This window comes from Thunnus thynnus, chromosome 4 (genome assembly GCF_963924715.1).
Source record: "Thunnus thynnus chromosome 4, fThuThy2.1, whole genome shotgun sequence".
Lineage (NCBI taxonomy): Eukaryota > Metazoa > Chordata > Actinopteri > Scombriformes > Scombridae > Thunnus > Thunnus thynnus.
The window spans coordinates 35,295,671-35,323,330 of record NC_089520.1 but is presented as its reverse complement, the minus strand read 5'-3'; the positions used below and the strand labels follow the sequence as shown (position 1 = coordinate 35,323,330).

The 27,660-nt window shown below is 39.5% G+C and overlaps 2 protein-coding genes across 5 annotated transcripts; one reads left to right on the top strand and one right to left on the bottom strand.

The window, feature by feature from the left end:
• The first annotated feature begins 501 nt into the window (after positions 1–501).
• On the top strand, positions 502–27,586 carry LOC137182178 (laminin subunit beta-3-like). Of its 4 annotated transcripts, none has more exons than XM_067588504.1 (24): positions 502–520; positions 10,350–10,420; positions 10,507–10,555; positions 11,576–11,730; positions 16,863–16,977; positions 17,459–17,532; positions 17,865–18,053; positions 18,591–18,654; positions 18,736–18,926; positions 19,489–19,609; positions 19,965–20,153; positions 20,334–20,489; positions 20,799–20,992; positions 21,512–21,605; positions 22,001–22,373; positions 22,593–22,753; positions 23,046–23,257; positions 23,556–23,762; positions 23,908–24,052; positions 24,205–24,412; positions 25,216–25,357; positions 25,476–25,652; positions 26,037–26,199; positions 26,887–27,586. In XM_067588504.1, the coding sequence occupies exons 3-24, from the start codon at positions 10,531–10,533 to the stop codon at positions 27,024–27,026; spliced, it is 3,495 nt and encodes a 1,164-aa protein (XP_067444605.1). In that variant the 5' UTR covers positions 502–520; positions 10,350–10,420; positions 10,507–10,530; the 3' UTR covers positions 27,027–27,586. The 4 variants fall into 4 exon arrangements, with proteins under 4 accessions (XP_067444605.1, XP_067444602.1, XP_067444603.1 ...); XM_067588501.1 differs by having other exon boundaries at positions 21,509–21,605; XM_067588502.1 differs by lacking the exon at positions 502–520 and having other exon boundaries at positions 10,415–10,555; positions 21,509–21,605.
• On the bottom strand, positions 2,108–3,473 carry LOC137182180 (G0/G1 switch protein 2-like). The gene is made up of 2 exons (XM_067588507.1): positions 3,366–3,473; positions 2,108–2,694 (listed from the first exon to the last, which is right to left on the bottom strand). Exon 2 carries the CDS (start codon positions 2,636–2,638, stop codon positions 2,276–2,278), a length of 363 nt encoding a protein of 120 aa, XP_067444608.1. The 5' UTR covers positions 2,639–2,694; positions 3,366–3,473; the 3' UTR covers positions 2,108–2,275.
• Positions 27,587–27,660: the final 74 nt, after the last annotated feature.

The window sequence follows — 27,660 nt, the reverse complement described above, 5'->3', positions numbered from 1 at the left end:
ACTGCAGCAAGTATCTGTCAGCAATGTATGAAAAGCGGAGTCTCTGTCGCTGCTAGTTTACCTGAACGTTAGACTCAACAGTATAACTTGACTCTGCTTTCATGTCAGAGATTAGATGAGGTGGAGGTGCCTATGGAAGCACCATACTGGGGCTGATCAACTATATACCTCTGTAGTTACTACAGCTCTGAACATCACCCTTATTCTTGTAAATCGGCACTATTACACTTCTTCTCCACTTCTCATGCATCCTCTAACAACCTAGTTAAGAACTCCACTGCCATCTCTCCTAAACATCTCCATGCCTCCACAGGTATGTCATCTGGACCAACTGCCTTTCTACTCTTCATCATTTTCATAGGTGCCCTCACTTCATCTTTGCTAATCCACCACACTTCCTGATTCACTATCCCCACATCATCCAATCTTCTCTCTCTCATTGTCCTCATTCATCTGCCCCTCAGTGTGCTCCAACACACTCTCGTCGGTGGTCAGCACATTTTATACAGAGGAGAACGGGGTAAGATGAGCCACTTTTTACATTTGATGATTTTACTGCAAAATGAAAGTGTATTTGTTTCAAATAATAGTTACTATGTATACCTCAGGTTGTTGTGTACCCATGTAAATTAAAACAAGTTATCTAATTATTATGATTTTAGAACAATGAGCCATCAAAAAAAGTTAGTCCTATGGCACAATTTGCCCCAAAGTAAGGGTAAAATGAGCATGGGGATGGGGAACTTTATTAATGTCGTCAGTTTAACAAAGGCAAAAACTTGTACTTTTAAGTAAAACCATATGTTTGTGTCCTGTTGTTCAACATGTTACCTAAACATTTTCTGTAAAGATTAAGACTGTGATTTTTGTGTGTTAGCTACAGAGAGAATGTGTGTGTAAATGTGCTTTTGTGTAAACAGACAGGTGACAAACTAATGGAAAAACTGGTACAGGTGTGAATGCTTGACCCCTACAGTGAGGGGATCTGGTGGCTCTGTTATGCTGTGGGGGACATTTTGCTGGCATGGTTTGGGTCCACTTGTCCTCTTAAGTCACTGCTGAACAATACAAAGTAGTTGTGTGTGATCATCTTTATCCTATGATGAAACATTTCTATCCTGATGGGAGTGGTCTCTTCCAGGATGACAATGCTACCATCCATAGGGCACGAGGGGTCACTGAATGGTTTGATGCTGTTCTGGTGGCTTACTAAGACACTTTATGTTGGCTTTTCATTTAATTTGTCACCCATCTGTATGTACAGCATGTTTGTGTGTGGCTTAAAATTAAAATTAGTCAACAATTAGGTATTTATTCATCAGCATTGTAGCACTTTTAACATGGATCAAACATGAACAGTGTCTCTAGTCTTTAGAATATCAGAAAATAATTTCGGGGGTTAAATTGAGCCATTGACTCAACTTCCCCCAATATCACTGGTACGTTTTACCCCGCAACCTCCATTTTGACAAAACTGTTTCATACAGTGGTTCAGATCCACAATTAGGCTGAGTAATGTAAACTATTCTTTCTTAATTTGTGATCACAAGATTACTTTTGTTTATGGTAACCTAGATAAAGGGGGTGGCTCATTTTTTTTTACCCACTGGCTCCCATCTAGCAAACACTGAAGGAGACAAACCAAAAGGCAAACCAGATTTTCAAAAATAAAATGAATTTTATTGACATGTAAAAATGTGGTACATATACAGTATTTGCAGATAGCATATTATTTACAACAACGTTCCTGTCTTTAAACACAGTGAGATGTGGGTGGAGTGGCAGGTCAAATACATCCACCGGACAGCAGGTGGTGCTACACAGCAGCTCACCACAGCCAGTCATACTGGCTACTCCTCATAAACTCCTAACTTCATGCTCTGAAGTCCTAACTTTTTTTCTCCTTTTGAGACCAAACTTCGTGCAGCAGCAGCAGGATGTTTTAATTCATGAGTCATCCAGTGTGTTTATGTCATGAACCCAGTCATGAACCCATGAAACCCTGACTAGACTCATATTAACCTATAGAAGAAAGCTTGTCTGTAGACTGCTATGCTGGACCTTTTGGAGTCTTCTGCATGCACCCAGCACATAAAAGACTTCTGAGAAACATTGAGCATCATTTATTGGCAGCACAGAATGGCAAGCAGGTCAGATGCTTCTCATTCATCTGTCTAGAAAGCTTCAGACTCTGTGCATGTTGCACAACGTTGTGGTGTGGCAGGAGCAGTTCCCTAATAAATAACTCAAGTCACTTGGGTTTTCCCCTTCAGCTTTAAGAAGCGTGCAGACGGTTGGCCATGCTCCTTTGGCTGGGTCTATGAGTCTTGGAGGGGGTCATTTTCTGGGCTGTGGCAAGCTCCTTCTCTTCTTCCTCCTCCTCCTCCTCTTCCTGGCGCCCCACATTGCACTGGGTCTTGGCCTTAACAGTCCTCTGCTCTTGAGCCATCATGAGGACCATCTCTGCATCCATCGGCTCACCAGAGGAGAAGGGGTGACACACAGTCTCGACCAGGCCGATGACAGTCCCCAGAACCGCAAACACGGATCCCACCAGGTAGACCTTCAGCATACCCCGGGTGGGTTTCTGACTCAGCATCTCTTTGGCAAAGGGGATCAACTCCTGCATGCTTTCCATTTTCACTGGATCTGCTACAGCTTGGGCAAAAGCTGGGTTGGAAGTTGTATTTGGGCCTATAAAAAAGAACCAGTGATAGTTAGTTAGCTGACTGACAAACGTATTTATCAAGGACTGTTTTTAAAATTTAGATTTGAGTGATGATCATTTAAATCTACCAAGCATTAGCTGATTCCAGCTTCTCAGATGTTTTCTGTTTGGTATCATTAATACTTCTTCCATTTTAGACTGTCAGTCAGACTCAAGAAGAAATTTCAGACATCACTAAGGGTTCTGGGAACGTCATCTCATCAAAACAATGATCTATTTTGTGAGTTAAATGTGTACTCCAGAAGAAAAGTCATTTAAGTTGCTGCCCTTTGACTACATGACATAGCCCAGCTTCTCAACTTGGAAATGTAAAATGATCACCCACTCCACACAGATACAGCCATAACAATGCAGCATTACAAACTGACCTCTTTATTAAATTTATATATTATACAAAATGCATTTAACATGGAAATATCAAAATATTACCTACAACCTTGAATCCACAACACAGTTTAAAAGAACTATTTTCAGCACATTACAAAATCTGATGATAAATAGAGTGGTCTACATGCAGCTCCTGGCTATTTGAAAATATACTCATGTAGCAGCAGTATAATACCCCTCCCATGCATTAAACACACTACATATACAGGTTGACCACTAATGTCTTGAAAGAGGATAGAAAAAAACTTACCGTGGTGTAGCTTGTTCTAGGTCACCCTGCTCATGAGTTCCAGTTTGTAGCGAGAACAAATCTTTACTGGATACTGTGGTCATTTATAGCCCCACTCTCTCCACCCACACACTGACAGCTGCTGAATATTCATGAGGCATGGAGGCGAGTCTCTGGAAACTGGCTTTGAACCAGAAACTTTCACCCAGTTATTTGTAGGATTATTACACAGTCACTGTCATTTAATGCTGATGTTTAACTAATGTTCTATCAGGGTGTCTGTAGTATTTAATAATAAGTTTTAGTGACTATTGCACACTGAGTTACAGTAGATTTAATAGCGTCACAGTAACATCATAGAACTTGCAATTTATATTAGTCTATATCTATTGAAGTTCATGCAGGAGTTAATACAGTTTATTTATATAACACCTTTCACAGACACCAGTCACATAGTGCTTTGCAGAAAGTAGAATCAAATAGAATCAAAATAAATAAAAACAAAGACACCAGATAAAATATACAAGGAGAGCAGACAAAATAGACAAATTAAAATACAAAATAGCACATGCTACCCAAATGCCTGTCTGAACAGATGAGTTTTTAGCTGCTTTTTAAAAGACTCTACATTATCCAAGGACCTTAAGGTTGTTGGGAGACTATTCCAGAGCTTGGGGGCTGCCAATCTCCCCGAGTCTTAAAATGTGTATGAGGTACACTTAGAAAGCCCTGAGTGGAGGACCTAACAGCTTGGTTTGTGGTGTAGGGGTGCAGAAGGTTAGTAATATACTGTAGAGCCTGGCTATGTAGGGCTCTATCAGTGAGCACTAAAATTTTAAAATGAATTCTAAAATGAACCGGAAGCCAGTGCAGTGAGGTTAAAATATGAATTACATGTGACCACCTGTTGGATCATGTTAAAAGCCTAGCAGCAGCATTTTGGACAGTTTGTAAGCAGTGAATGGACGATTTATTAAGACGGGTAAAAAGAGAGTTACAGTAGTTCAAACATGATGAAACACAAGCATGTATTAACATCTCCATTTCATTTCTTGATACCACAGACCGGAGTTTGGCGATGTTTCTCAGGTGAAAGAAGCATGATCGAGTCAGTGTCTTAATGTGAGCTTCAAAACTCATAGATTGATCAAAAATTACACCAAATTACAGTACAACAAGAAATGTACAGGACTATACCAAGCTGATATTTTTGTATGGAATACTGAAGCTCTTAAGAAACACTGCAACTTAAGAAAACCCAAGCAAACTGACAAAAAACACAAACAAATTAAAAAAAAAAAAAACATCTCCACCACTTGGACAACACATACTATACGTTGCATTTAGAAAAACTAATGCTGCAAAGAGGACACTAAAAACTTATGGTATAATGCTAGGTGTATACATGTGGCCTATACATCCAATAATATGAGAAGCATGTAATCAGGATGTTGAAACTAAAATAAACAACGTGCAGCACATTGTGTTGTCAAAATGGAGAAGATGTTTTCTTCATTAACTTGTGTTTTGATTGTGTGTTGATACTGGTCAACACTCAAAAAGTATTAAGGTTCCATTGCTTTATATCATAGCATTACATTTCCTAGCCCAACTAACAGCATTATCTATCTATCCAGACTTTTATTTACCAAATGTGTTTCGAGGACAGCTATACGACAATAGAACAGGAAAGAAAAGGAAATTAGAAAAACTACTGCACTATTCTGTTAAGTTAAGGTCAAGATGATATTGAAAGACCGAAAAAGAAGAAAACCAAGATGTCCCTCAGTTGTTTGTTGTCATGTTGAGAGTAGGCTAAAAGCCATACAGGTGACCAGGGGTTTCCCATCTGCTGATGGAGTCCATGTGAATCTTCCACATCGACAGTCACCAAATCAGGGGAAAGGTTGTGTAAACCCAGTTAACCAGCAGCATTTCTGCTGTTGTGACAGTAATGCCGCTGCTGTGAACTATGTTCAGAGTAGAACTGGACAGTATAGTGGACACATTCAACACGTACCACACACGCTCATGATGGTGACTAACGCTGAGCAGCACAGGAAGTGCAGAGGTGTCTGAATCACAGCATCTGCTGACATCAGACAAACATTGTCCCCCTAATTCTCTCTGTGTGCCAGTCTGCTGGGAAAGAAGATGTTCCTTGATTGTTATTGAAATAATTCAAAAATAAGACATACCTGCTTTGAAATGGCATACCATTTTAAATCCTCCCTACATACAGCTTAACTTTATACTTAAATGTTTTAATCTTGTCTAAATCTAGCCTTCTAGCTTAGTGGGCCAACCAAATTGCTTCAGTTCATAACATTGTTGGGATCCATAGCAGACCTAATTCATCGCAGATTGAAACAGGAATAACTGATATCAAGAAACGCAGCATGGGTATTGCAGAGACATGGTTTTATACATGCTGCCTCACTGGGAGTGCTTACGGGCACACCTAAATGAAATGGAACCATCATTACACAGTAGTTATCAGTATTAGTCACACCTGTGAATTTCCTGCTCTGACATCAAACTGACTTCTTTTCTTTTGGCCCTCACCAGAGGCATCTTGCCTCAAAAAAGGTTTTTTTGTTTTAGTGTTTAGTTCTTTTCAGTATCAGGTTCAGGGACATCATAGACATGTGCTGGTGTCCAGATCAAATCTGGAGGACACATCCACACCATATGAAACAAAAGATGACATGTCATAACAGGACTCAGCTCTATTCATTGCAGTATAAAGATTTCTCCATTTATTGGGGAGATATGACGCAAAGCAGGGGGAAAAAAATCCAAAAACTTCTCATTGCTTCCTCCTCAACAATAAAATTCATTATCTGCATGGGACCATTTATTCCACATATCAGAATAAATCAGAATAATAATGCCTCATGTAAACAGTCTGATCAGAATAAACGTTCTAATTCCAAATTCAAAATGAATGCTATTTGGTGTGCACATGCTCACCCACTTAAATTGTCAAAGAGGTTCTCCCAAGAAGACTCACCACATTCTTTTCTATTGTTGGTCATTTACAATCACTCTGCCACTGTTCCATGTAGTTTATCTTTTCTTGGGACAACCTCTTTAACAATCTTGAAATAAGAGATATTTTCTATATTCTTCGACTAGGGCATAGTGTATCATATGTATTCAAAAGTTATACTTACCTTCATAACATTAATCTGATGTTATTTTTAACTCACCTTTACCAGAACTAATTTTATTATCAAATATTGATATTGATATCAGCCTCTAAACTGTAGCCATCAGTTTCATCTGTGTATCCTAATGTCAGTAAAATTTCACAAAGCTCTATCATCACTGTGTCTGCATCAGCCACCTGAACTATTTTGACCTGACTGTTTAAAAGGGTTTGTATGGCAGTGCAACTAGGTCAAGAAGTGGTGGGAAAGCATGTGTACGTCTTCTAATATTAATCTTATTGTGTGAAAGCAGCTTTAGAGGGAGCAGAGAAAGTACAACCTTAAGTCTTTGGCTGATATTTAGCATGTGAGTTTGCAATGTGGTATACTGCTCACTATTGGTTTGTATACAAAAAGAACCTTTGTCAGGGTGTTCACATAGTTTTAGTTTGTGCTGTTGGAAAGGTCACATAATGGTACACACACACTTACACACAGACACACACACACACACAGGGAGCTGATATACAACAGTTCACACTGAATGAGGCTGATTAGCTTGACCCCAGCTGACATGGACTGGGCTGACTTTGCCATGTGGAACCATTTATATGAACTCCTACAGTCTCACCATTTTCAAATCGACCTTAAACTATACAGACACCACCTCTGCCCTCAAGGTTATCAAATGATACTGTTAGTTTAGGCTACCTGAATCAGCTGATGGGTTGTCATGAGCCAGACGTATGGGAGCCAGTATGTGTGGGTTTGGTTGAGGGTCATCTTTAGTTCCGCATAGTTGACAATTTAGCTTTAAACCTGCTATGTATGACATAAGAAATGACTTTAAAAATAAATCAAACTTACATTAAAACTTAAATCAAGTGCTAAAGAGTAGTGGGTGTATTTGACTTCCCCTTGTCACAGTCACAGCTTTTTTGCATGTTTGTCCCAAAGTGTCAATTAAGGTTGTAATCTTGGAAGAAAGCAATGTCTTCGGTAAAGAAATATTTAGAATTGTATACCTTGTTGCAATGAATGTTGGGATGTTTATGATGACGTGCACTATAATGAGTTTAATCTTATTCTTTTTTCTAGTATGGAGCCATTATGAAAGGAAGTGCCTTCATTATCAACATTTCTCATTTTATTTACAGTAATGTAGATTAAGGTTTGTGCCCCAGCTACATTTGTGCAACTGATGAGAAGCCGCAGCAGCCTTAAACAATGTGACAGCACACGAAGATGTTGCCTATAAGCCTCTACATGACAATAAAAGTCATATAATTTCTTTCTAGGAAATCAGAGTTTTACTTTGGCTTTGGTTTGACCTTGCAGGGTAAATGGGGCAAGTCCTGTACAGGATCCTGCCCAGTGTGTGTGTGTGTGTGTGTGTGTGTGTGTGTGTGTGTGTGTGTAACTCATATCTTTGTCCATGTATCTTTATTCTCTCTCTCTTCTTCTTTATCTATCTACATTAACAACCTTCAGTGCAGAAATATTGTTCAGCCAAGAAGCACTCATAAGTCTATTAAAAGGTATTAAGTGGTTGTAATTTCTTGCTTATCTGCTCTTTGGTGATATTTACCTCTTCATGATACCAAAACTCCAATAAAGCAGCCTTTACTCTATCTCAATGTAACCAAGGGCTAGTTCTGAAACAGAGGAAACACCCGGCTGTTACTAACAAATAAATCACAGCTTCTATCCAGAGCGATTGAAGACATGACATGACAGTACTTGTCTGAAGTTGTATGTGCACAGTAGACTGTGTGTGTTGAGTCAGAGGACACACCCTGTACTTGGACTTAGTAAGTGTGTCTGCAGAGAATGGAGAAAAACATATACCCCAGGGCTACTCTTTCTTTACACAGAGGTGATGATCAGCAGGACTCCAGCACACACACTGTGTCCGGGGAGGGAGGAGTGAGTTTGTCTGTGTACAGTGTTTCACCCCACAGACCTGTGTTCTTTTCTGAATGGAAAAGACTGGTTTTAACCAGTGTTACATAATACATTTTTAGAATAGATAAATAATGGAATCATTACAAATGAATCCTTCTCCATTATGTCTATGGAAAATACATGTTTAATGTGACATGGATGGAATTTGTCGAGACATGCTTGTGTCAAATTCTGGCATTTTAGGAATTTAAGTGTTTCACTCTTCCAGTCATTGTCAGCAGATCTGTAACAGAGTCTCAGCCAAACATACACTGTGTCCACTTCTATAGTACATGCTGATACTATTAGATATACTTTGTGAACTAATATTGACATTTTTGGGCAGTTCTAGTATGAGAAACGAATGTACACAAGAAACGAATGTACTTTGCCATTCTGATGAACGATACAAAATGTTTGCCTGCTGATGTCACAATTGATCAGCTCCTCTAAATATTTCCATTGTGCATAACATCATCAGACAACAGCGTCCATCACCCCCACTCTCTTAAATTGAGTAATTTTTATCTACATGCTGTATTTCTGATTTCTGCATACTTCATTTTGACAGTTTACTGGTAGGAACTAGTGTGAACATAATACACACTCAAAACATAGTTAATAGTGAAACACTAAACTATTTTGTGGTATTACATGCAGGAAATAACAATGCTTCTTAACTCTTAGTTCACTCCTCTTCTATCAGATAACTGTAGGCTTTAAAAAGCGTCCTTAACTACAGCAAACAACAGGTTTGGTTGGGTCACCATCACAGAGAACATGTCCTACCATATTATGTCAGTTGGAAAACAAACGTTATTAAATTTTGGGTTTTGCTTTTAAGTTTTCATGACAATTTATGTTAATTACTCATCTTAGAGCTTGTTTTTTATTTTTGCTCATTATGACATTGTTTCAGGCTTTACTGGTTGAGTTTTGTCTTTATGTTTCAACAAATATTTTAGCTTAGCTTTGATTAAGTTTCAGTTGTAGTTTTAATAGTTTGAGTTTGTATGTATAACTTGTTACACATACAACATAATTACTTATATATACAACACATCTTCACATATGACAGAACGTTTTGGCCGTCATTGAATGGCCAAATTATATTTACACCATACCCTATAGCTTCTTTACTTCTTATTTATGTGTCAAGGTATTGTGTTATGGACACATCTCAAATTATTTTGAAACATCAATATTGTTGAAATTGTATTTAGTATTTTGTTTGGAGAAAAAAAATCTATAGATATGCTAGCTGCTCTATGGGGCTGTACATAGGCACAGTGACATTTGAGCTAAATGCTAACATCATCATGCTAAAATGTTCACAGTGACAATGCAACCATGTTGATGTTTAGTGGGTATTTGTGTTTTTACCACTTTCACCATCTTAATTTAGACTGTTATCATGCTAACATTTGCCACTTAGCACTAAACATAAAGTAGGACACAGATGAGGATGTTATCAGTTTGGCAGATCTTAAACCAAAGTATTTGGAAAAAAGCAAAATTAGGACCTAATAATGGCATTAAGGGATGAAATTAAGGGATCATCAAGTTATTAAGATTCATCCTTGGGGACCCTGAATGCTTCTTCAAAATTTTTATATAGACAATCTTTTTTAGCTTTTACACTAACAAGTATACAAATCTAAACTATCTACAAACTTTTTCTTTTTTACTCCTTTTAGGTCCGTTTTAGGTTTTTTATTTGAGATCTCAAAAGCATTTTTTACACCTGGTTTTGTCTTTGTTTAAGTTTGTTTGTGATACCTTGGAGTCTTTGTGTTGACTATGTGTCTGCTTCCGCCTGCGTGTCTGTATGTGTGAACGTTGATTCATGGATTGAAGGGAGTGGCAGTGAAGGGTTGGTCTCTGACACACACTGTATCATACCATCCAGGTGAGACGGTGTTTATAAGACTGCACCCAGGCAGCAACACACACTTAACCGCATCGAGCATCAACTACAAAGTGAGTCTCACATCAAGAAATACAATCAAGTGACTTCGATTCTGTTTCTATTTACTGATATTTTTTGGTTTTCTCATCTGTTCCAGACTTTTGGATAAGAGAAACACAGCATGAGAATACTTTTACTACTAGCTGGTAAGATTTCATTCACTTTTGCTTTTGCTTTGATATTATTATTTTTCTTTAAAGTGTCATCTGTCTGTCCTGCAACTTTCAACCTTAAACAGATGTCTACATTGATAAATCATTGGAAGTTGACAGTATGCAGGTTTCTAATTCAGTGAAACTCTGCAACAGCTGATTTCACTGCTCACAGCTCCATTTTCTAGCGGAGAGGAGAAACTAGCCTGCATACTCTCAGGTCGTGATAGCACATGTTTGAGCTGTAAATCCTGAAAGGATTTCATTAGTCTGGGCCTGCATCAGAGGCTCTTCCACTCTGACAAGAACATTACTTATGGGAAAACACTGAAGTTTTTGCATTAGGATATTTGTTAACAGCTTACTGGTATCAGTCTTCAAACTGCACATAATCTATAGGAATGCACAGCTCTAGATACTGTGACTCTCTTGAGTATTGATGGTACATCCTATGTTTCCTTTTTAGGCCTTTCTTTTTGCTTCTTTCGGACATACAATATAGCGGGTAGTATCAACTAAGGGATAGACAAAGAGCACATCCTATTCAAAATGTATAGCTGTTGGAAGCCCTGCAAAATTATTGATCCCACCGTGGTGACGGGCAGAAGCTCTGTCATTGGCCCATCAATAGAGAGTTTACTCAAAATGTTAAAATGTTAATCATGTTTAAGTTTGTTAAAGCCGGGAATATGCTAATTTTAATTACAAAGGTGATTGTGGTATTGTTTAGGTTAAGTTTTGAGATGGTTTGGTAAAAGTCTCATTAAGATGAGCATAATAATGCTGCTACATCTATAAAAAATGGCGAGGTTTACTTTTAACAAGTAGACAAACTGGAATAACAAACAATTTAGAGTTGAAGCATCGTTATAGGATCTGTCTTTCCTTCCTTATGTCCTTACGTCTTATTCATTGTGAACTGGGATACTAATGTAACTGATTACTGATAGAGGTCATGTAATTACAAGGCTCTGTAATGTTTCATTTCTTGTTGTACTGCCTTCCTTCTTACAGCCGTGGCTGCAGTATCACAGGCCCAGACTGACTGCTCTCGAGGGGCTTGTTACCCACCCAGCAATGACCTGCTGCTGGGCAGGGCTCACCAGCTCCGAGCCTCTTCCACCTGCGGCCTCACCGGCTCTGAGGTCTACTGCACCCCATACCAACAGGTAGGAGCACAATCATTCACCTCTGTTTGCCCAAGACACAGTTACAGTAGATACAGGGACTGAATCAGACTCTCCATTGCCAATCAGCCTGCCAATTCTTTATCCATTTGGTATTAGTATCAACTTTCAGGTGGTTGGAGGAGCTGTTCCATTTAAAATGTGGAAAAAGACAGTTCTGAATTCAAGATAAGGTTTGTGAGGCAGAGAAAGCAAAAAGGTAATAATTATCAAAAAGCAGCAGCTTTAACTCTCAAATATTGATATTGGCCACATACAAAACCATATCAGTCGAACCAAAGCAGACACACAGTCGCTGTCTGAGCCAGCTATGTTCACTCAGGCCATGCATGGGTCCCTGCGTGGGGTTTGCACTGTCAGGAGGCGAGCAGTGCAGAGGTCATAATGAACAGACAGATATGCAGGACGGAGGCTGTGGTGGTTTTGGCCAGACTGATTGCTGTCCATTTATGAAACAGTCTGATTTCAGTGCCAGAGCATCATGTTGCAACTGTACTCTCTTTTCTTTCCAGCCCATCTGCTGGCTCAGCACAAACCTCCCATTACTGGATTTAATGTTGGTTTTGAAATTAGACTTACCATCCAGAGCAGAGGGCATGTACTGAGCATCTGTAATGTTGCAATGTGTACTATATTTCAAAAAAGTGAGACAAGTGTCTCTAATGTGAGATCCTTTATTTGCAATACAAATCAACTTTTTTCTGTTAAGTATCATACTGAAGCTTGTTTTATAAAATCCACTGAAACAAGTGAAGCTGTATTGGACGTAAACTGAATAATCTGGACCCACTTTTTCACTAGTCTGAAGAGATGTCATAAAAGATATTAAATTTTTTGCAATATTTTAGCTATGTAATGGTTTACAGTAACATGAGAGATGTTGAAATGTGAGAGATGTGGGGGGCAGAAAAGGTCAGGAGCTGGACTGAACCCAATAGTTCTCAAACCCATAATGAATGTAATCTTCTTTTTCAAAGAAAACCCAGCCTTCAGATACATGTAATGGAGTAAAAATCACAATATTTCCCCTTGCAATGTCAAAGTAAAAGGCCTTCCAAACTGGAAATAAGCAAAGTAAAATATTAGTACTTAAATCGCAGTTCAGTACTTGAATAAAGGTTTTCACATGCATACATGTTAGATTTAATGTGGAATTCATATTTTAATATTCCTTCAAAAAGGAAGTTGCATTCTAGTGATTAAATCTGTGATCACCATAAGACAGACAGAATGATGTTTGTGATGATGTTACACAATCTTCACATCTTACAGTTTATGTATGTGGGCTGTGTTGAATCTCCCTGAGGGAAGGGCGTGGACTCATTCCCTCTCCCTCTCCCATTGATCTACACTTTCTTCCCTGTTTTTTTTTTTTTACCTGAGTCACACCTGGTCCAGACAGACAGGGGCAGGAACACTCAGCCATATCTCAGAGCTGACACACAGAAACAAACACATTCACATGCATGACTACCAAAAGACCAACAATGATATCTATGATGACTGAAGTAAACACTAAAACTTAAAGTAGTCTGATCTCGAAGAATGATGCTTCATCAGACTGCTGCAATTATCAGATTTTGTAAATGAATGTATTACACTCTAAAGCAGGTGGTTTGGAATTATAATGTCCTTAGATATTTTGATAGTAATGTAGATAGTTGTTAAAAGTAATAAAGGTATGAATGAGTCAACAGTGTTTCCACATATCCTGGAAAACCTAGGATTTTGTAATGCAGATTGCCATTACTGCAGTACATCTAGACTTAAGGTTCCTGAATCATTAGGTTTACCACTGACTACTTTTCAAACCAGTACCTGCTGATGAAGCGCATGATGACTTTCTCTAACCCATGGAGATGAAATAATACAAACTGCATTTCAGCCGTGTGCTGTGTATATGTGGACCTACTAAAAAGACTAAAGAAAGGCAGTTTGCATGTCTCTCTCCACATAAAAAGTGAAGATTTTTTGGGTAATATCAATTCATTATCACTGGTGCTGTTATATCATATGCAGTGAATATGGAAAATTATTCATATTTTTGATATGTCCTTTAAAAAGCATGCATTTCACATTTCATCAAGGGACCAAATCACTTTAGTGCATCAGATTTGCCTCAGAGTTGCTCGTTGCAGCCAGGGGCCTGCTGTTTGATAGCCAAATATGCCTTTTTGATATTAATCTTAATAAATATACATGTAATATATTTGTATGCTATTATTGTCAGATGCACCACTATACATATAACTATAACCAACATAGGTAAATTTGCTCCTGCTGTCTTTCACACCATGTATTAGAGCAATGAACATTAGTTAAAATGTAACCTGAACCTTCTTGGTGCCAGTACAGACAGATTTTGTTTAGTTTACTAATTTTATCATAATGTCCACTGTAGACTTTATACCCTTACTGAGGATCAAATACATGTTCAGCTGATGCAATAGACTGCTGGTAGTGACTAAATGCAAACAGTGTGTGTTTGGAGTGACACACTGCAGTGCCAAAAGCCACAAACCTTGGGCAAAAGCCTCCACGTTGCATCACTTTTCACCTGTATGTATAGTTAAGAAGTGTCCCTCTGTCATGGTTTACAGGAGTAACTGAGGTTAAGAAGCAGTAAAAATTACATGGACACACCTGAGTCTGAGAGTTAAAGATTTATCACCTGAGATTAGATAAGATAAACTGTTTTCAATGAGCATTGAAGTTGAAGTGAGCTAGTGAGGTCATTATTAAATGGTGCACCTACAAGGAATGCACCTAATGTTATTATTAGATATTATACAGCTGGTGTCAGTTCAGGAGTCTGTGAAAGTGTTATTTGTGGGTTGCTGTATCTGTGGAGGAGGGTATTCTGAGTGTCAGAGTTTATCTGCTGGGCTTTATCTGACTGACATGTCTGTGATCCTGGTTGGTAAAGAGATGATTCAAAGATAAAGTTTTTTTAACCCCTCTAAACCATCTATTCAGGGAAAAATGATAAAACTCATACTTGCAGCTTCCTGCATCATATTTATATAACTCAAGCTGCAATTTACAGCCATGGTCCTCTGCAACAGCATGACCCATAAACATAGTTTATCCATGTACACATTCTTATAGTCAGTGATATTACGGCATGGGGGAAACTGCTGGCTCAGCTTCATCCAAAATGATAAAATATCTTATTTATATATTTGTAGCTGTATGTGCTGTGTGTAGGGGATAATCCACGAAACGCCATAAAATAACACACAATGCAAAGATTAATTCACCTGGTTAATGTGCCTCAGTTGAGTGGTGTCACTTTCTCAAGTGCACATATGGATTCCCCCATTTACATCACAGCCACCTGAGAGGGATCAATGTATAAGTATTATTTCATCATATTATGAAGCACTACTTGTAAAATGTGAGTTTTGTGTTGACACTCAGAATAATCTATGACAAGTACGAGAAGCTGTAGCCTCATTACAGCTTAAATGAACCTTCAGGCTATGAGAATGCCATGTCATTTATATGACAGCTTTGCATAGTATTACTTTGAAGGCATTAATAACGCCACACAAGTCCACAGCACTGTGTAATGATTTGTAGTTATTGTTAAATCAAAGCTTTGTGATAGGTTAATATAGAATCAGAATAGTGCTGCCCTGGCTTTATTTCACACTGTGAAGGAGCCAGAATGGTCCCTTGCTTATTCGTTGAGAAACAAGTTGAATTAATGCTGTGCTGTGCAGCTGCTACTGCAGCATGAATCACTGTACTGAACCAATTATTAGTCTAGACACAGTCTAGAGACTTTTCTCTGTCATTGCAGCATTTTACTTTGCTGTTAATGATTTGATTGACCAGCAATGATGCTGTCACTGCACACAGATGTTGGATATCACTTTGACCAGCTTTCATTCATAAAGTCAGTCCCACTGATTGGACTTTGATGTTGTAAAGTAGCCTATACGTTCTTTATGATGATGCAGTGACAGATTGTTCTTTGTTTTTTAAAATCACAAAGAATTAGCCATGTACCATGTCCAGCATGCTAGTTAATGTGTTTGGGAATGAGGTAACAAAGATACAATCTGTGAAATGTTTGAAAAGAAGTTATTTTGACAACATTTGCATGACTCAAAATGTTTCAAACTGTTTAGAGTGGGAGAATGAGTTGAGACACGTAGCTTGATGAACACTGTATGTTGTAACAATGAGCAGTCAAGAGGGAACTTTTCCCTACAGAGAAAGCAGCCATGGTCTGCGTGCTAGATTGGGAGCTGCTAAATATTGACTTGGCAGGTGAAAGCTGTGGCCCAGCTGCCACTGATGTGAACATTTGTGTGGGGAATTGTCCAAGTGCTATTGGAGTGTCTTCATGAACAGCACGTAGCTCAACAGAGGTGGAAAAACAGCTTATTACTGCATATGTTTAAGGAACAGCTCAACCAAAAATGGAATTTGGACTCCACAGGTGCTTTGGTTGATTCAAAGGTCAATAGATAATTATCTAAAACATATTTTTTCGATTAACTTTTCTTTTAAAACTGTACTAGACATATATAGTTGTTGACTGGAATTGTGCTGGTGCAAAGATTTTGAATTTCACATTAAAATTCTGTAAGGTGGACAAATTCTGTTGGAGACTATTTATACATCACAATTTATAACTTTATTTCTCCCTGTGAACAAGTCAAGTTCCACTGCTGCCATAAAATTTCATTTATGCATGGCTCAAATAAAACTAGGGCAGCACGTTTCATGCCTTGTCTTTCACAGGGACAAAGTTTCTCCCCTTGACTTGTTGACCAGCTCAATAAATCATTGTTATTCACAATATAAAAGTAGAACTGTCAGCAGGCTTTCCATCTGACACATATTGATTTTCCCTCTCTGTGGCCATGGATGACCTGCTCAATGACACAACTTATCTACCTGGCATTACACAGAGACAGAGACAAATGTGAAGTTGGTCATAGGTCCATGGATCAGCTTTAAGACTAACACTTTGTAGACACACTCATTGTAACATAATTACAAACATACATACATGCATGCATGCAATATTACAGTGCAACTTTGCAGGAAAGTCCACTGTTACTGATTTTGTCTCTTTGTTTCTCTGTTTTTTCTCTCAGAGGAGGATGAAGTGCTGTCCATGTGACTCCAGGAACCCAAACGGTCAGCTGGCCCACACTGTCCAGGATGTCCTGTCCACTGCCGGACCAGACAGATGGTGGCAGTCTAAGAAAGGTGGGCAAAGAAAAAAAAATAGAGAAACACTTCTTTGGGCATAGATGACAAGAAATGAGAGCGAGAGAGATGCAATAAAGGTCCCTTTAGAGACGTTGCACTTCATGGTCAGAATCTTAACTTCTAAACTACAGGGGCCCATGGACCAAAGAAACAAACACTAAGCAACTAATTAATTATTATTCATTTGCAGTACAAACATTCTGTAGTCTTTTTGGTAGAATTTTGTTATTTAATGAGTTGGAGAGCCTGTTTTACAGTAATCAGCAGCACTTTCCTTGTTTTTCTCACATTCTGAGCTGCCTCACCACCAGAGGCCCCTGTTCACAATCAACTGTGCTGAACAGGCAGCAGGGAACAGCTGAGAATTAGTTTAAATCAACCAGTTTTATAAAATGTAAAAAAACAAACATCAACCTTATTTAACACTTAGTATGTAGTGTAGCTGATGAAAATGCTGTTCTGCTTGTTTGTCCTGTAGAGGTGAATGCAGTCACTCTCCAGTTGGACCTCAACAATCTGTTCCAGCTTGACAGACTGACACTGAACTTCAAGGTATGATACAGTCTGCAAACACTGCTAGACTACTCACTCACACAGAAATACTTTTAATCTTAAGGTACTGTGTGGTATCTGGTTTTAAATTCATTAATATATCATACACATAAAATAGGAGAGGTAGAAATAAAAGATGTAAATCAGTAATACTGCTGCAAAAAGATATGGAGGATTTGCATACACAAATCTATTTATGTATAAATCATTTAGCTTTGAAACTATTTTGTTAACATATTTCAATAAAACCAGGTGTATTTGTGTTAGTTAGATCTCAAACATAATTTATGAATTTAGAACCTGTTTCTTTATTGTTCTGCTTTTCTCTGCAGGGTCCTCGTCCCAGTGCTTTGATTATAGAGAGGACACTGGATAATGGCAGGACATGGGAACCCGCCCTCTACATTGCTGCAGACTGTCAAAAAGCATTCCCTGGTGTCCCCACTTCAACACCTCTTACCATGGACCAGACTTACTGCTACACTCTGCCCCCTACTGGAAACCCATACCAAGATCAGATGGTAGGCTCAAATCATCTTTGTGGCAAAATATCTGTTTTAGTGTGTCTTCAGTTAGAGCTCATTATTCTCTGCTTTGATTATTGTACCCTTTTCTCTACTGTTATTGAGGTACTGTAGCTGTCAATGCAAATGTTATCATAACTGACCCAGATAACAAAGTGGCTCTTCCACAGATACTGTTATCTTGGTATTACTAGCAAAATCACATGAGACTCTGTTGTACTGTTATTAGTGTTTCTCCAAATTAAGACATCATTTCCAGTAACACCTGTTGCTTTCTTGTTTCCTAAACAGTTAAGGTGTCAATGACATATGATTTATGAATCATTTATCACCTTTAAAAATGACACAGACATAATATGACATGTATGTAACACATAGGACAGTTCAAACCTGTCAGAGCCTTCTGAGTTAAGTTTGAAAAAAAACGGATGGCAGTATTGTGAATCTTTATGAAATAAGTGCTAAACACTGTGTGATGGAGAAAAAAAAGATAACATAAACAGAATAAATTGATTGTACATCTCTCTTCTCCAGATCCAGTTCAGTCCTTTGCGTCAGTACGCTTATGTCCCAGTTCCCAACAGCCAGAAGATTGAAGGTAAGTCTAAGATCATGACTCACGGTGTATAGACCTGTTTAAATGTTGTGGACTGCTCATTGACAGCTGTCTCATCCACAGATGTGACTGGCTTGACGGGGTTGAGGGTGAGGCTGGCAGAGCTGGGTGATGTGCCACGTCTACCAGGCAGAGCTCTCAGTAGGTTTTACGCCCTTAAGGAGATGAGGGTGATTGGCAGCTGTATGTGCCATGGACATGCCAACCGATGCCTACCAGAAGCCTACAACAACGCTCAGTCCAACAGCATACAGGTGTGTATCCAGGTGTTTTGGGGATTAGAGAGTTTGGATTTAAAAGGTTTAGAATGTTTCAAAGACACTTTTTGTCACTTTTGATGGCTATTCATTTCCATCTTCTCCCAGTGTTTGTGTTAAGCCACATCCTGGACCTACAATATCTCTGTACTGGACACTCAGATATGAGAATAATAAAATCATTGGACTCTGGGCAGCAAACAAGAGGATTTGCACTTCAGTAGCTACAATGAGAGATTTAAAAAAAAGCATATATAAGGATATATGCAGCAGAAAGTCTTCACAAGGATTACATAAGAGAGAGAATACGTTTGAAGTACTTAAATTATTTTATAATGCCTTAGCTCCTTGTGTGAAAATGCAATGAACTTTAATCCTTAGAATATAATCCATATTGGTGCTATGTGCTATACAACATGTTTATGAACTCTTTTGAACTGATAGTGATACTGACACTATTGAATTTACAATTCCACTTTCTAGGTTTTCATCATTTTGTTCAGGCAGCTAACATTTGAGTAAACATTTCCTTATACATGTTTTCTATGCCTCCCTGTAGGTGAACCCTCAGTGTGACTGCCAGCATAACACAGCAGGTGTGAACTGTGAGCGCTGTGCTGATCTCTACAATGATCTGCCCTGGAGACCTGCAGAGGAGAGCAACACTCATACCTGCAAACGTAAGACTTCACCCACCTACAGCTCATCTCTCTAATGGAAACAAAACACACTCATCTGCAAGCAATATACTTACCTAAAGAAATAATAATTCCAAATTCACTCATATTTCAAGAGGTGAACAGTTGGACTGAATTTCCTGTGAAAGAAAAAAAGAGTATTACATACAGAATTCAATACAGTCAGAATTTTTTAACTACCAACTGGGATGTTTGGGATGTTTTGTTTACCTCTTACAATTGAACAGAAAATATTACTTAAAAATAAATGAAGGAGAGAGAAAATATGTATGTTTTGGAGCCTACATCCATTGACTCTGCTTGTGTGTATGTACTAATCCTTCTGCTCTCTCCTCAGGCTGTGAGTGTAACAACCACGCCCAACGCTGTCATTTTGACGAGGAGGTGTACAAGGCCAGTGGCTCAAGGAGCGGAGGTGTGTGTGAAGGTTGTATGCACCACACCACAGGGCCAAAGTGTGACCAGTGTGCCCCAGGCTACCAACCAAACCCCCGCAGCCGAATGGATCGTCCTGATGCCTGCATACGTAAGTGGCTGACTGTTTTAGATAGATATATAGACATTAGTTGATTGCTTTAAAATGTATAATATCCTCAAAGTTCTCACCATACTTCTTTGCTCACTTTATTTCCTATAATGAGGTATCTTCATAGAGATCTGACCTTTTTTGAAGTGGCTCATGTTTATATTGTTGTGTTACTGCCAGGCTGTAGCTGCAGTGCGGAGGGGACAGTGAATGAGGGCCGGTGTGACGATAGCTCAGGCTCATGTCAGTGTAAAGTGAACGTGGAAGGCCCCCGCTGTGACCGCTGTAAGAGAGGCTACTACGGCCTGAGCGCTTCTAACCCTCTGGGCTGCTCCAGTGAGTCATCACACACCTTCACATCACTTTGATTTTTCCCTTTTTTATGCAAATAACACCACATTTTTCTTTTGCTAACTCCTCAAAATTTGTGTGTGAAAACTTTCACATCAGAGATGCCTGTATGGGTTTTTGAAGATACTGATGCAAATATGTCTTAAACTGAGGCTCTCACAAAAATTGATCAATATCTTGATTTGCATTGTTACCACTGTTACTGCCATCAATAATCATAAGGAATCATATATATTTGTGTGGAATTTGATCCAAGTACTTCTCCCTAACTCCCATGTTACCTCTACTGTGCAGAGTGCTCCTGTTCTCCAGACGGGTCACTGTCAGGTGTTTGTGACCCAGTGACCGGCCAGTGTCCCTGTCGTTCCCACTTCCACGGCCTGACCTGTGAGGTGTGTGCAAAAGGCTACTGGAAACCATTCCAGTCAGGACGATGTGAGCCTTGCAACTGTGACCCCACCAGGTCCCTCAGTGATACCTGCGACCAGGTATGACCTCTTCCCTACACCCCCACAGTCAACACCAGTGAACTCCAGCAAACACACTTCTACACACAGTCAGATGAAAAGACTGATTTCAGTTTCAGACACTAGCCTGGGACATGTTTAGCCTAGCTGGAAGCAGGAGGAAACTGCAAGCCCACAGTGCCTTAATTTGAAGGACAAACTGGAAAAGCTTGGTGCAGCAGCATTAATTATTAGGTATTAATAATTATGAAGCAATAAGAAAGGGGAGAATGGCTTTCACTGAACTGACTTTGGCCACACAAACACCTGTTAAGTAGAATTTAAAAAAGAAAATTCCAGTTAAAGGATGGATCACTGCTTTGTTAGATTGTGCAAGATAAGAGTGCTAGAACATAATGTATAGGCAGTAAGAATAAATGAGTGTTGTTACTATTACTGCCATTACTAGTTCAACCAGAGGTGCTCATGCTGCTGAGTTTATAGCTGATTTGTTTTGTGCAGTTGAAGCTAAAGTCATTTTTGTTCCTTTTCTTCCAGCAGACGGGTCAGTGTCAGTGTAGACCAGGCTTTGGAGGCCAAAAATGTACCGAGTGCCCAGACAACACATACGGAGACCCACTCATTGGCTGCCGGCGTGAGTCATCTCTCTTTAATTGCTCCATTTATTGTTTTCTTTTTTATCTCAGTCATGGTAGAAACCTTTATCTTGTTTCCTTGTTTGTATTTGGTTCATTTATGGTTCACACTACAGTGATGACAGGTGAACCTGGCTTTTAAGTAAGACCGCTCTCACATTGAAACCCTGCGTTTGACAAAGGTAATGAAGCCACACTTGTGAGACTTCATAGAGTTTTATGACAGCGGTGAAACAACCTTTGTAGATGCTAAGAGTCTGAGGTTTCTTTCACTCTAGATTAGACCTTGAAGAATTATTAAAGAATCCTCCTTTTTAAAAATGTGTATTTTAGGGCCCTCTGGCCAGTGCTTGAATTTATCTTTATTGTGATCTTTTTCTCTCTTCCTCCACAGCGTGTCTGTGTGATGCTGAAGGAACCCTTCCAGAAGTTTGTGACAAGCAGACAGGAGCCTGTCTATGTCGGCAGGGTGTCACCGGGGCTCGCTGTGACTCCTGCAGTCGAGGACACTGTGACTCCTTCCCTGCCTGTGAAACATGTCCCTCCTGCTACTTCACCCTGGATGCCCAGCGTCAGAACCTCAGCTTAGCTTTGGAGAGACTCTCCCCAAGCTTCCCTTCTCGTCCAGGTAATGGTGGTCTTGGAAACTTTGGGCCACGCATCCTCACCCTGGAGGCCAACCTGAACCTGATCCGGAACTCAATCTCCCTTCCACCCAGTACTGCCAGACAGATTGATGATGCTCTGTCCCAGCTGGACAAGCTCAGGTGAGGGATTGCTGAGATCTGGAGGAGGAATAAATTGTATTTGTTTAAAGATGAAAACACTAATCAGCTTTTAAAAATATTTTACATCATTGTCATGGATGTATTTTCTGATATTCACAAACGTAATATTTTCACCCAATTCTAATCAATGGAAACTCACTAAGTTACATTTTTTTCTAACTGATGCCTAATTGAACAACTCTTGTTGTTGTCTCAAAGGGACCAGGTGGACAAGGTTAATGATGATCTTTCACCCCTGAAAAGAACACCCGGTCTGGACTCAGAGCTGGACAAACTGCAGGGTCTGCTGGACAGCCTCCGTGTGCAGTACAATGCCAAGAAAGATGCCATGACGAACTCCATCAATCCCAATAATGCAGGTCCGAGACAAAGACACACAAATCACTGCAGCTCTCAGTTTTAGTGACCACCCTCCTGTGGTCAGGAGGGTGCTCCTGACCACAGGAGCACCCTCAAGTGGCTCTAATTAACTGAAACTGTAAATCTTTTGATAAAACTTTAACATTCTATTCAAACCAAGATGAATGATGTATGTTTGTGCCATATTTTGACTGAAGCACCTCATCATCACCAGTTGTTGCCTCTCAAACAGATATTCTGATACAATGACTGCATAAAATATATTCATGTTGAGTTTTTCTCTGGATTTAGGAGCATTCTCTGCCATCAAGAATGCCTATGATGAGTCTACAGATGCAGCTAAGAAAGTAAAGGCCAGCGGAAAAACAGTGAAAGAGTCAGCTGATGTCAGAGAGGAGACTAAGGACCTTCAGAACCGAGTACAACCAGCTAACACCAAAGATCTGGACAAACTGAACCAAAACATGGCCTCCAAACCTAACCTCACCCCTGTGGCCAAACAGGTACATGTACCTTCCAGGCTTTTCACTTAGCAGGGAGCCAGATTATAGTGGCATGATGATTCAAAGCCTTGAAATGTGTTTCAACAAACAGATTTGATTTGTAACCCTTGGAAGGATCATCAGTTATTTGATGTTATTTCTATGTAAATCTGCCACATCTCTCATTTGTAACACTGTTTTTATTGACTTGTGAATTGTACAGAGACTCTCTAGGTGATGTGCACTTTAAATAAACTGAAGTTGAAGCTGAAGTTGAAATCACCATGCATCAATATGTTGTTCTGTTCTGTTTTTCCAGGTATGTGGCAGTGTTCGCTCAGAGCCCTGCACCCCACTCCAGTGTGAGGGTGGGGACTTGTGTCCACCGGAGGGAACACCACCTTGTGAAAAGGGAGAAAAGTGTGTGGGTGCCCTGCCTCTCAGCAAGAGGGCAAACGCTGATGCTCAGGATGTGAAAAACCGACTGGACAAGCTGACCGGAAAAATCACAGATGCTGCAGAGAAGGTACACAAACACTTAATGTCACTTCTGTCAGCACCAGAGGCACATCACTGTACCTTTATGACTAAAGCATGAGCAAATTTAAGTTTAATCTTAGATTATTACAATGGTAGATATTTATATTTAAGTTAATTTCAATTCCTTACAGCTCCAAAAAACACAAGAGACAACCAATCAGGTGAGACAGTCTTCAGAGAAGCTGTCCAATAAGATGAAGAAGACCAGAGACGAACTGGAAGATGACTTAAAAGAGACGCGTGACGTTGTGAAAGAGCTCAAAGACTTCCTGTCAGGTAAAGTTTGTTTTAGTGCAAAGGGTAGGTGGATGGACTGATGTACGGAAGGAGGGTGGAGGTTAGCTTGGTTTCAGTAATGATGACTGATTGTAAATGGATTCAGCAGTACTGTAGGTGACGCCAAGGTTTTTTCATTTCTGTGTGTCCAGACCCGTCCTCCAACCTGGCCCACATCCAGGAGGTGAGCGACTGGATCCTGAAAGCCAAACTGCCCCTCAACCTGGCCACTCTGAAGAGGAAGCTGGAGGACCTCAAGAATCTGGCAGCCAATCTACCAGACAGTAAGGCCGTGTTGAATGAGGCCGAGCCACAGCTGGATGCAGCCAGGAAACTGCTGCAGAAAGCCCAGGACACCAGGTAGACCCTCACACTCCACCATCGGACTGCTGTTCCTGATTTTGATGCAGTTTTCTTAAAGAACTTCATCTTTGCAAATTCACAGCATTTAATGGAAACTGTTATTTGTTTGAACTGGATTATAAAAGGAGGCAAATATAGTGTTTATTATTATTATCAGGACAGATTTTTTTTAAATGCAACAGCATATGATCTAAAATTTTATAATTACAGATCTATAGTTTTTTAATCAAATAAACTATAAACAGTGAATACAGTTTTAATCTAAATGTATTGTATCCTCACTATTTTTTTCACAATTTCTTAGATATGGATAATTTAAAGATGATCATTGTTACCATCAAGCCCCTTTTTGACTTTTTCTGATTTTTATAAGGTTTGGTTCAGAGAAACCAATCTAAAACTCAAAATGACCAATGAGCATTTTACTTATCAAAATTTTAAATTAATCTTGATGCAACAAGGCTTCATACACTGACCCTTTTAGTACACCCTGTTCCTGACATGTGCAGTACCAGTCAAAATTTTAGACACACTTTCTCATTCAACGGAATAGGAAGGTGTGTCCACACTTTTGACTGGTACTGTACATGTCAGTCGTCTAAGAGTTAATAAAGAATTGTCCTTACAGTTTTTATCATTGTAATCTAGCAGAACAGAAACTGATTTTGCGGCCGAATTAAAAAAGACATTGTGGTCTCTCTGAGGGTGTGTATGGGGTCCCTCAGCCTGCTTCTCCTCCTGAGGATGCTTTGTTATGTCTTTGTAGTGATGATAAATGGCACATTGTTTCTCATCCACAGGGACACGGCACTGGGGGTAAAGGCTGATGTGGATGGGCTTCTGGCAGGCTTCGGTGCAGTGGAGGGCTCCCTCTCTGACCTGGAGGACAGACTGCAGGACAGCATGGATCTCATGGACACTCTGAACGACAACCTGACTAAGGTAGAAAGCTGTGATATATTAAACAATGAATGAAGTGTCTAAACATTGTGGTCTATTCAATGCACTAAAAGCTATTCTTCCAGCGTTATTGAGTTTTAGAATGATTTTCTTCATCCAGGCCAAAGACCAGCTGAGCCCTGCAGAGAAGACTCTGGATGATGTATCAACACTGATGAAGCCAATGAAACCCCAGCTGGACGAGCTCAAAGACCTGCTGCAGAGTGGAGGCCAGCAGGCTCAGGAAGCACAGGACAATGCAGACAAAGCTGAAGATGAAGCAGCTGACGCAAATGAGGTGAGAGACCTGCTGTAACTCTTCTACTGTGAAATATGAACATTTACCTCTACAAAGGGTTTATTCAGAATCAGGACTTGGGGTAAGGACTAAAATAATGGCAACTGGTAAGTGAGGGTGAGGGTTGAGTATTTGTTGCAACCAGAGCAAATTCAAATGAGCTGAAGCAGTTTAACAAAATGTCAAGTTCATTTTATAATTCTAAAAAAAAAAGCCAGTGAAAGCCTTTTCGTAGTGTATTTCAGCTGCAAATGTCACCATGTAGAGTGAGTCATTGAAAATGTCATGAAAAGGCTTTGTTAAAGGCATGTAGTGGAGGGTTAAAATGAGAATGAATGTGGTCTTTATAAATGTACTAATACAAATGTGTGTGTGTGTTTGTAGGACCTGTTGTCATTGCAGAAGCAGCTGGATCGTCTTAAAGATAAGGCTGCTACCAGTGGGTCTGGTGGGGAGGCGGGGCCAGTGGGGGATCGACTGGCAAAGCTGCGGCAGGATGCTGGAGCTCTGGCCAACACCACTGAAGACATGATGAAGTCTCTGGAAGGTAATACAGCAAAATCACACCACCAAAATGTTTTTCTGGAATAATGTTATTCACTCTCAAATGAGAGAAGATCATTAGTAAGTCTTCCAGGGAAGGAGGATTTTCAGTCTTCAGGCAATTCCAAGGGGTGATACTCAGAATCTTGATAAAGACATCTGAAATTTGTCTTTTTCCCCACTTAACTCTTATTCTGCCAATAGCAGACTATTGGGGTGGAGAGGCCTGTGAAACAGAATTTCCTCTAACTTGGATTAATATTGCAGGAACATGATCTTAGGCAGGCAGTAAACTGGCAGAAAATGTTTTTTTTTCTTTTAATTTGCAGCATCTGTCCAATTACGTTTGCTGTGACTTTTATTATTTATTTAAAGGCAGTTGTTTGTCACAGTTAACCTGTATGATCTCTGGTCTGGTAGGGAGATACTAAATACATTTTTAATGACTTTTTCTTAGTCTTCAGATGGAAAAGATATTATGTCCAAAAATATTGGTTATCAGCTTTTAAAACCCATCTAGAACCCTATGTGTAACATCCAATTGTACATAAACTGACACAGGTCTTTAAAACCCCCAACCCCCACCCCCCCCCACCAGTGGGAGTTCTGGCTCTTTAAAAGGGATATCAGTTTGAGTGCAGTATTTTTGTTAGATCTCTGATCGCTCCTTGTGTTCTCTATCTTTTTCCAGGTAAAGCAGATTCCCTGAGGTCGCTGCAGGGTGAGATCCTTCAGAAGTCATCAAAGCTTGAAGGACTTGATGCCAAGCTTAAAGACCTTTTAGCAAAACTTCGAAAGAAAGCCCACGACCTCACCGTCTGCCAGGGCTGAGAGATACCAAACAGGCCTCAGAGCAGAATCTGCAGTAGCCATCACTATGTCACTTCCGCAACATTCACCTTTTCAACTGTCAAGATCAGTCTTCACTTCACTAAAGGAGAACTCATACTCTTGAACACTGCTATAACTCTTCTCTGTAACATTGCACCTCGTCTCCAGCAGTTGTCAAAGAATTGTGGGAATTATAAGAAATCATCGTCAATGGTTTCAGAAGGTAGAGGGAGGGTTTAAGGAGACATAAATGACTACACTTTATTATAAAATAACTGCTATACATATACATTACACACCTATACTATACATTGAGGATTTTATAATGATGCTGTATCTAGAAAAGCACCACTGCTTCTGACATCTCTGGAACACAGTGTGAAGAGCCAATACAAACCTTTGTTTATCAGCAGCACCACACTCCACAGTTAACATGGCACCACCATTATATATTTCTGAACTGGCACAAGAGTGAATATTGCATTATTTATTTTAATTTTTGCATCTGTTGTTTGTGCAGAATCCACAATATTTAAATAAAAGCCTTTTTAATACTTTGATTTGTGTCTTAAAAGCTTCATTGTTGTCACCAACACAGTACTACAGCTATTCATTCAACACAAGACAGCAGAAG

Bases quoted from the DNA above. Each gene is read 5' to 3' on its own strand.
- LOC137182178 (XM_067588501.1), top strand. From the start codon at position 10,531: ATGAGAATACTTTTACTACTAGCTG. The intron at 21,606-22,000 runs GTGAGTCATCTC...CTTCCTCCACAG, and splicing joins CCCACTCATTGGCTGCCGGC to CGTGTCTGTGTGATGCTGAA. The intron at 23,258-23,555 runs GTACATGTACCT...CTGTTTTTCCAG, and splicing joins TCACCCCTGTGGCCAAACAG to GTATGTGGCAGTGTTCGCTC.
- LOC137182180 (XM_067588507.1), bottom strand. From the start codon at position 2,638: ATGGAAAGCATGCAGGAGTTGATCCCCTTTGCCAAAGAGATGCTGAGT.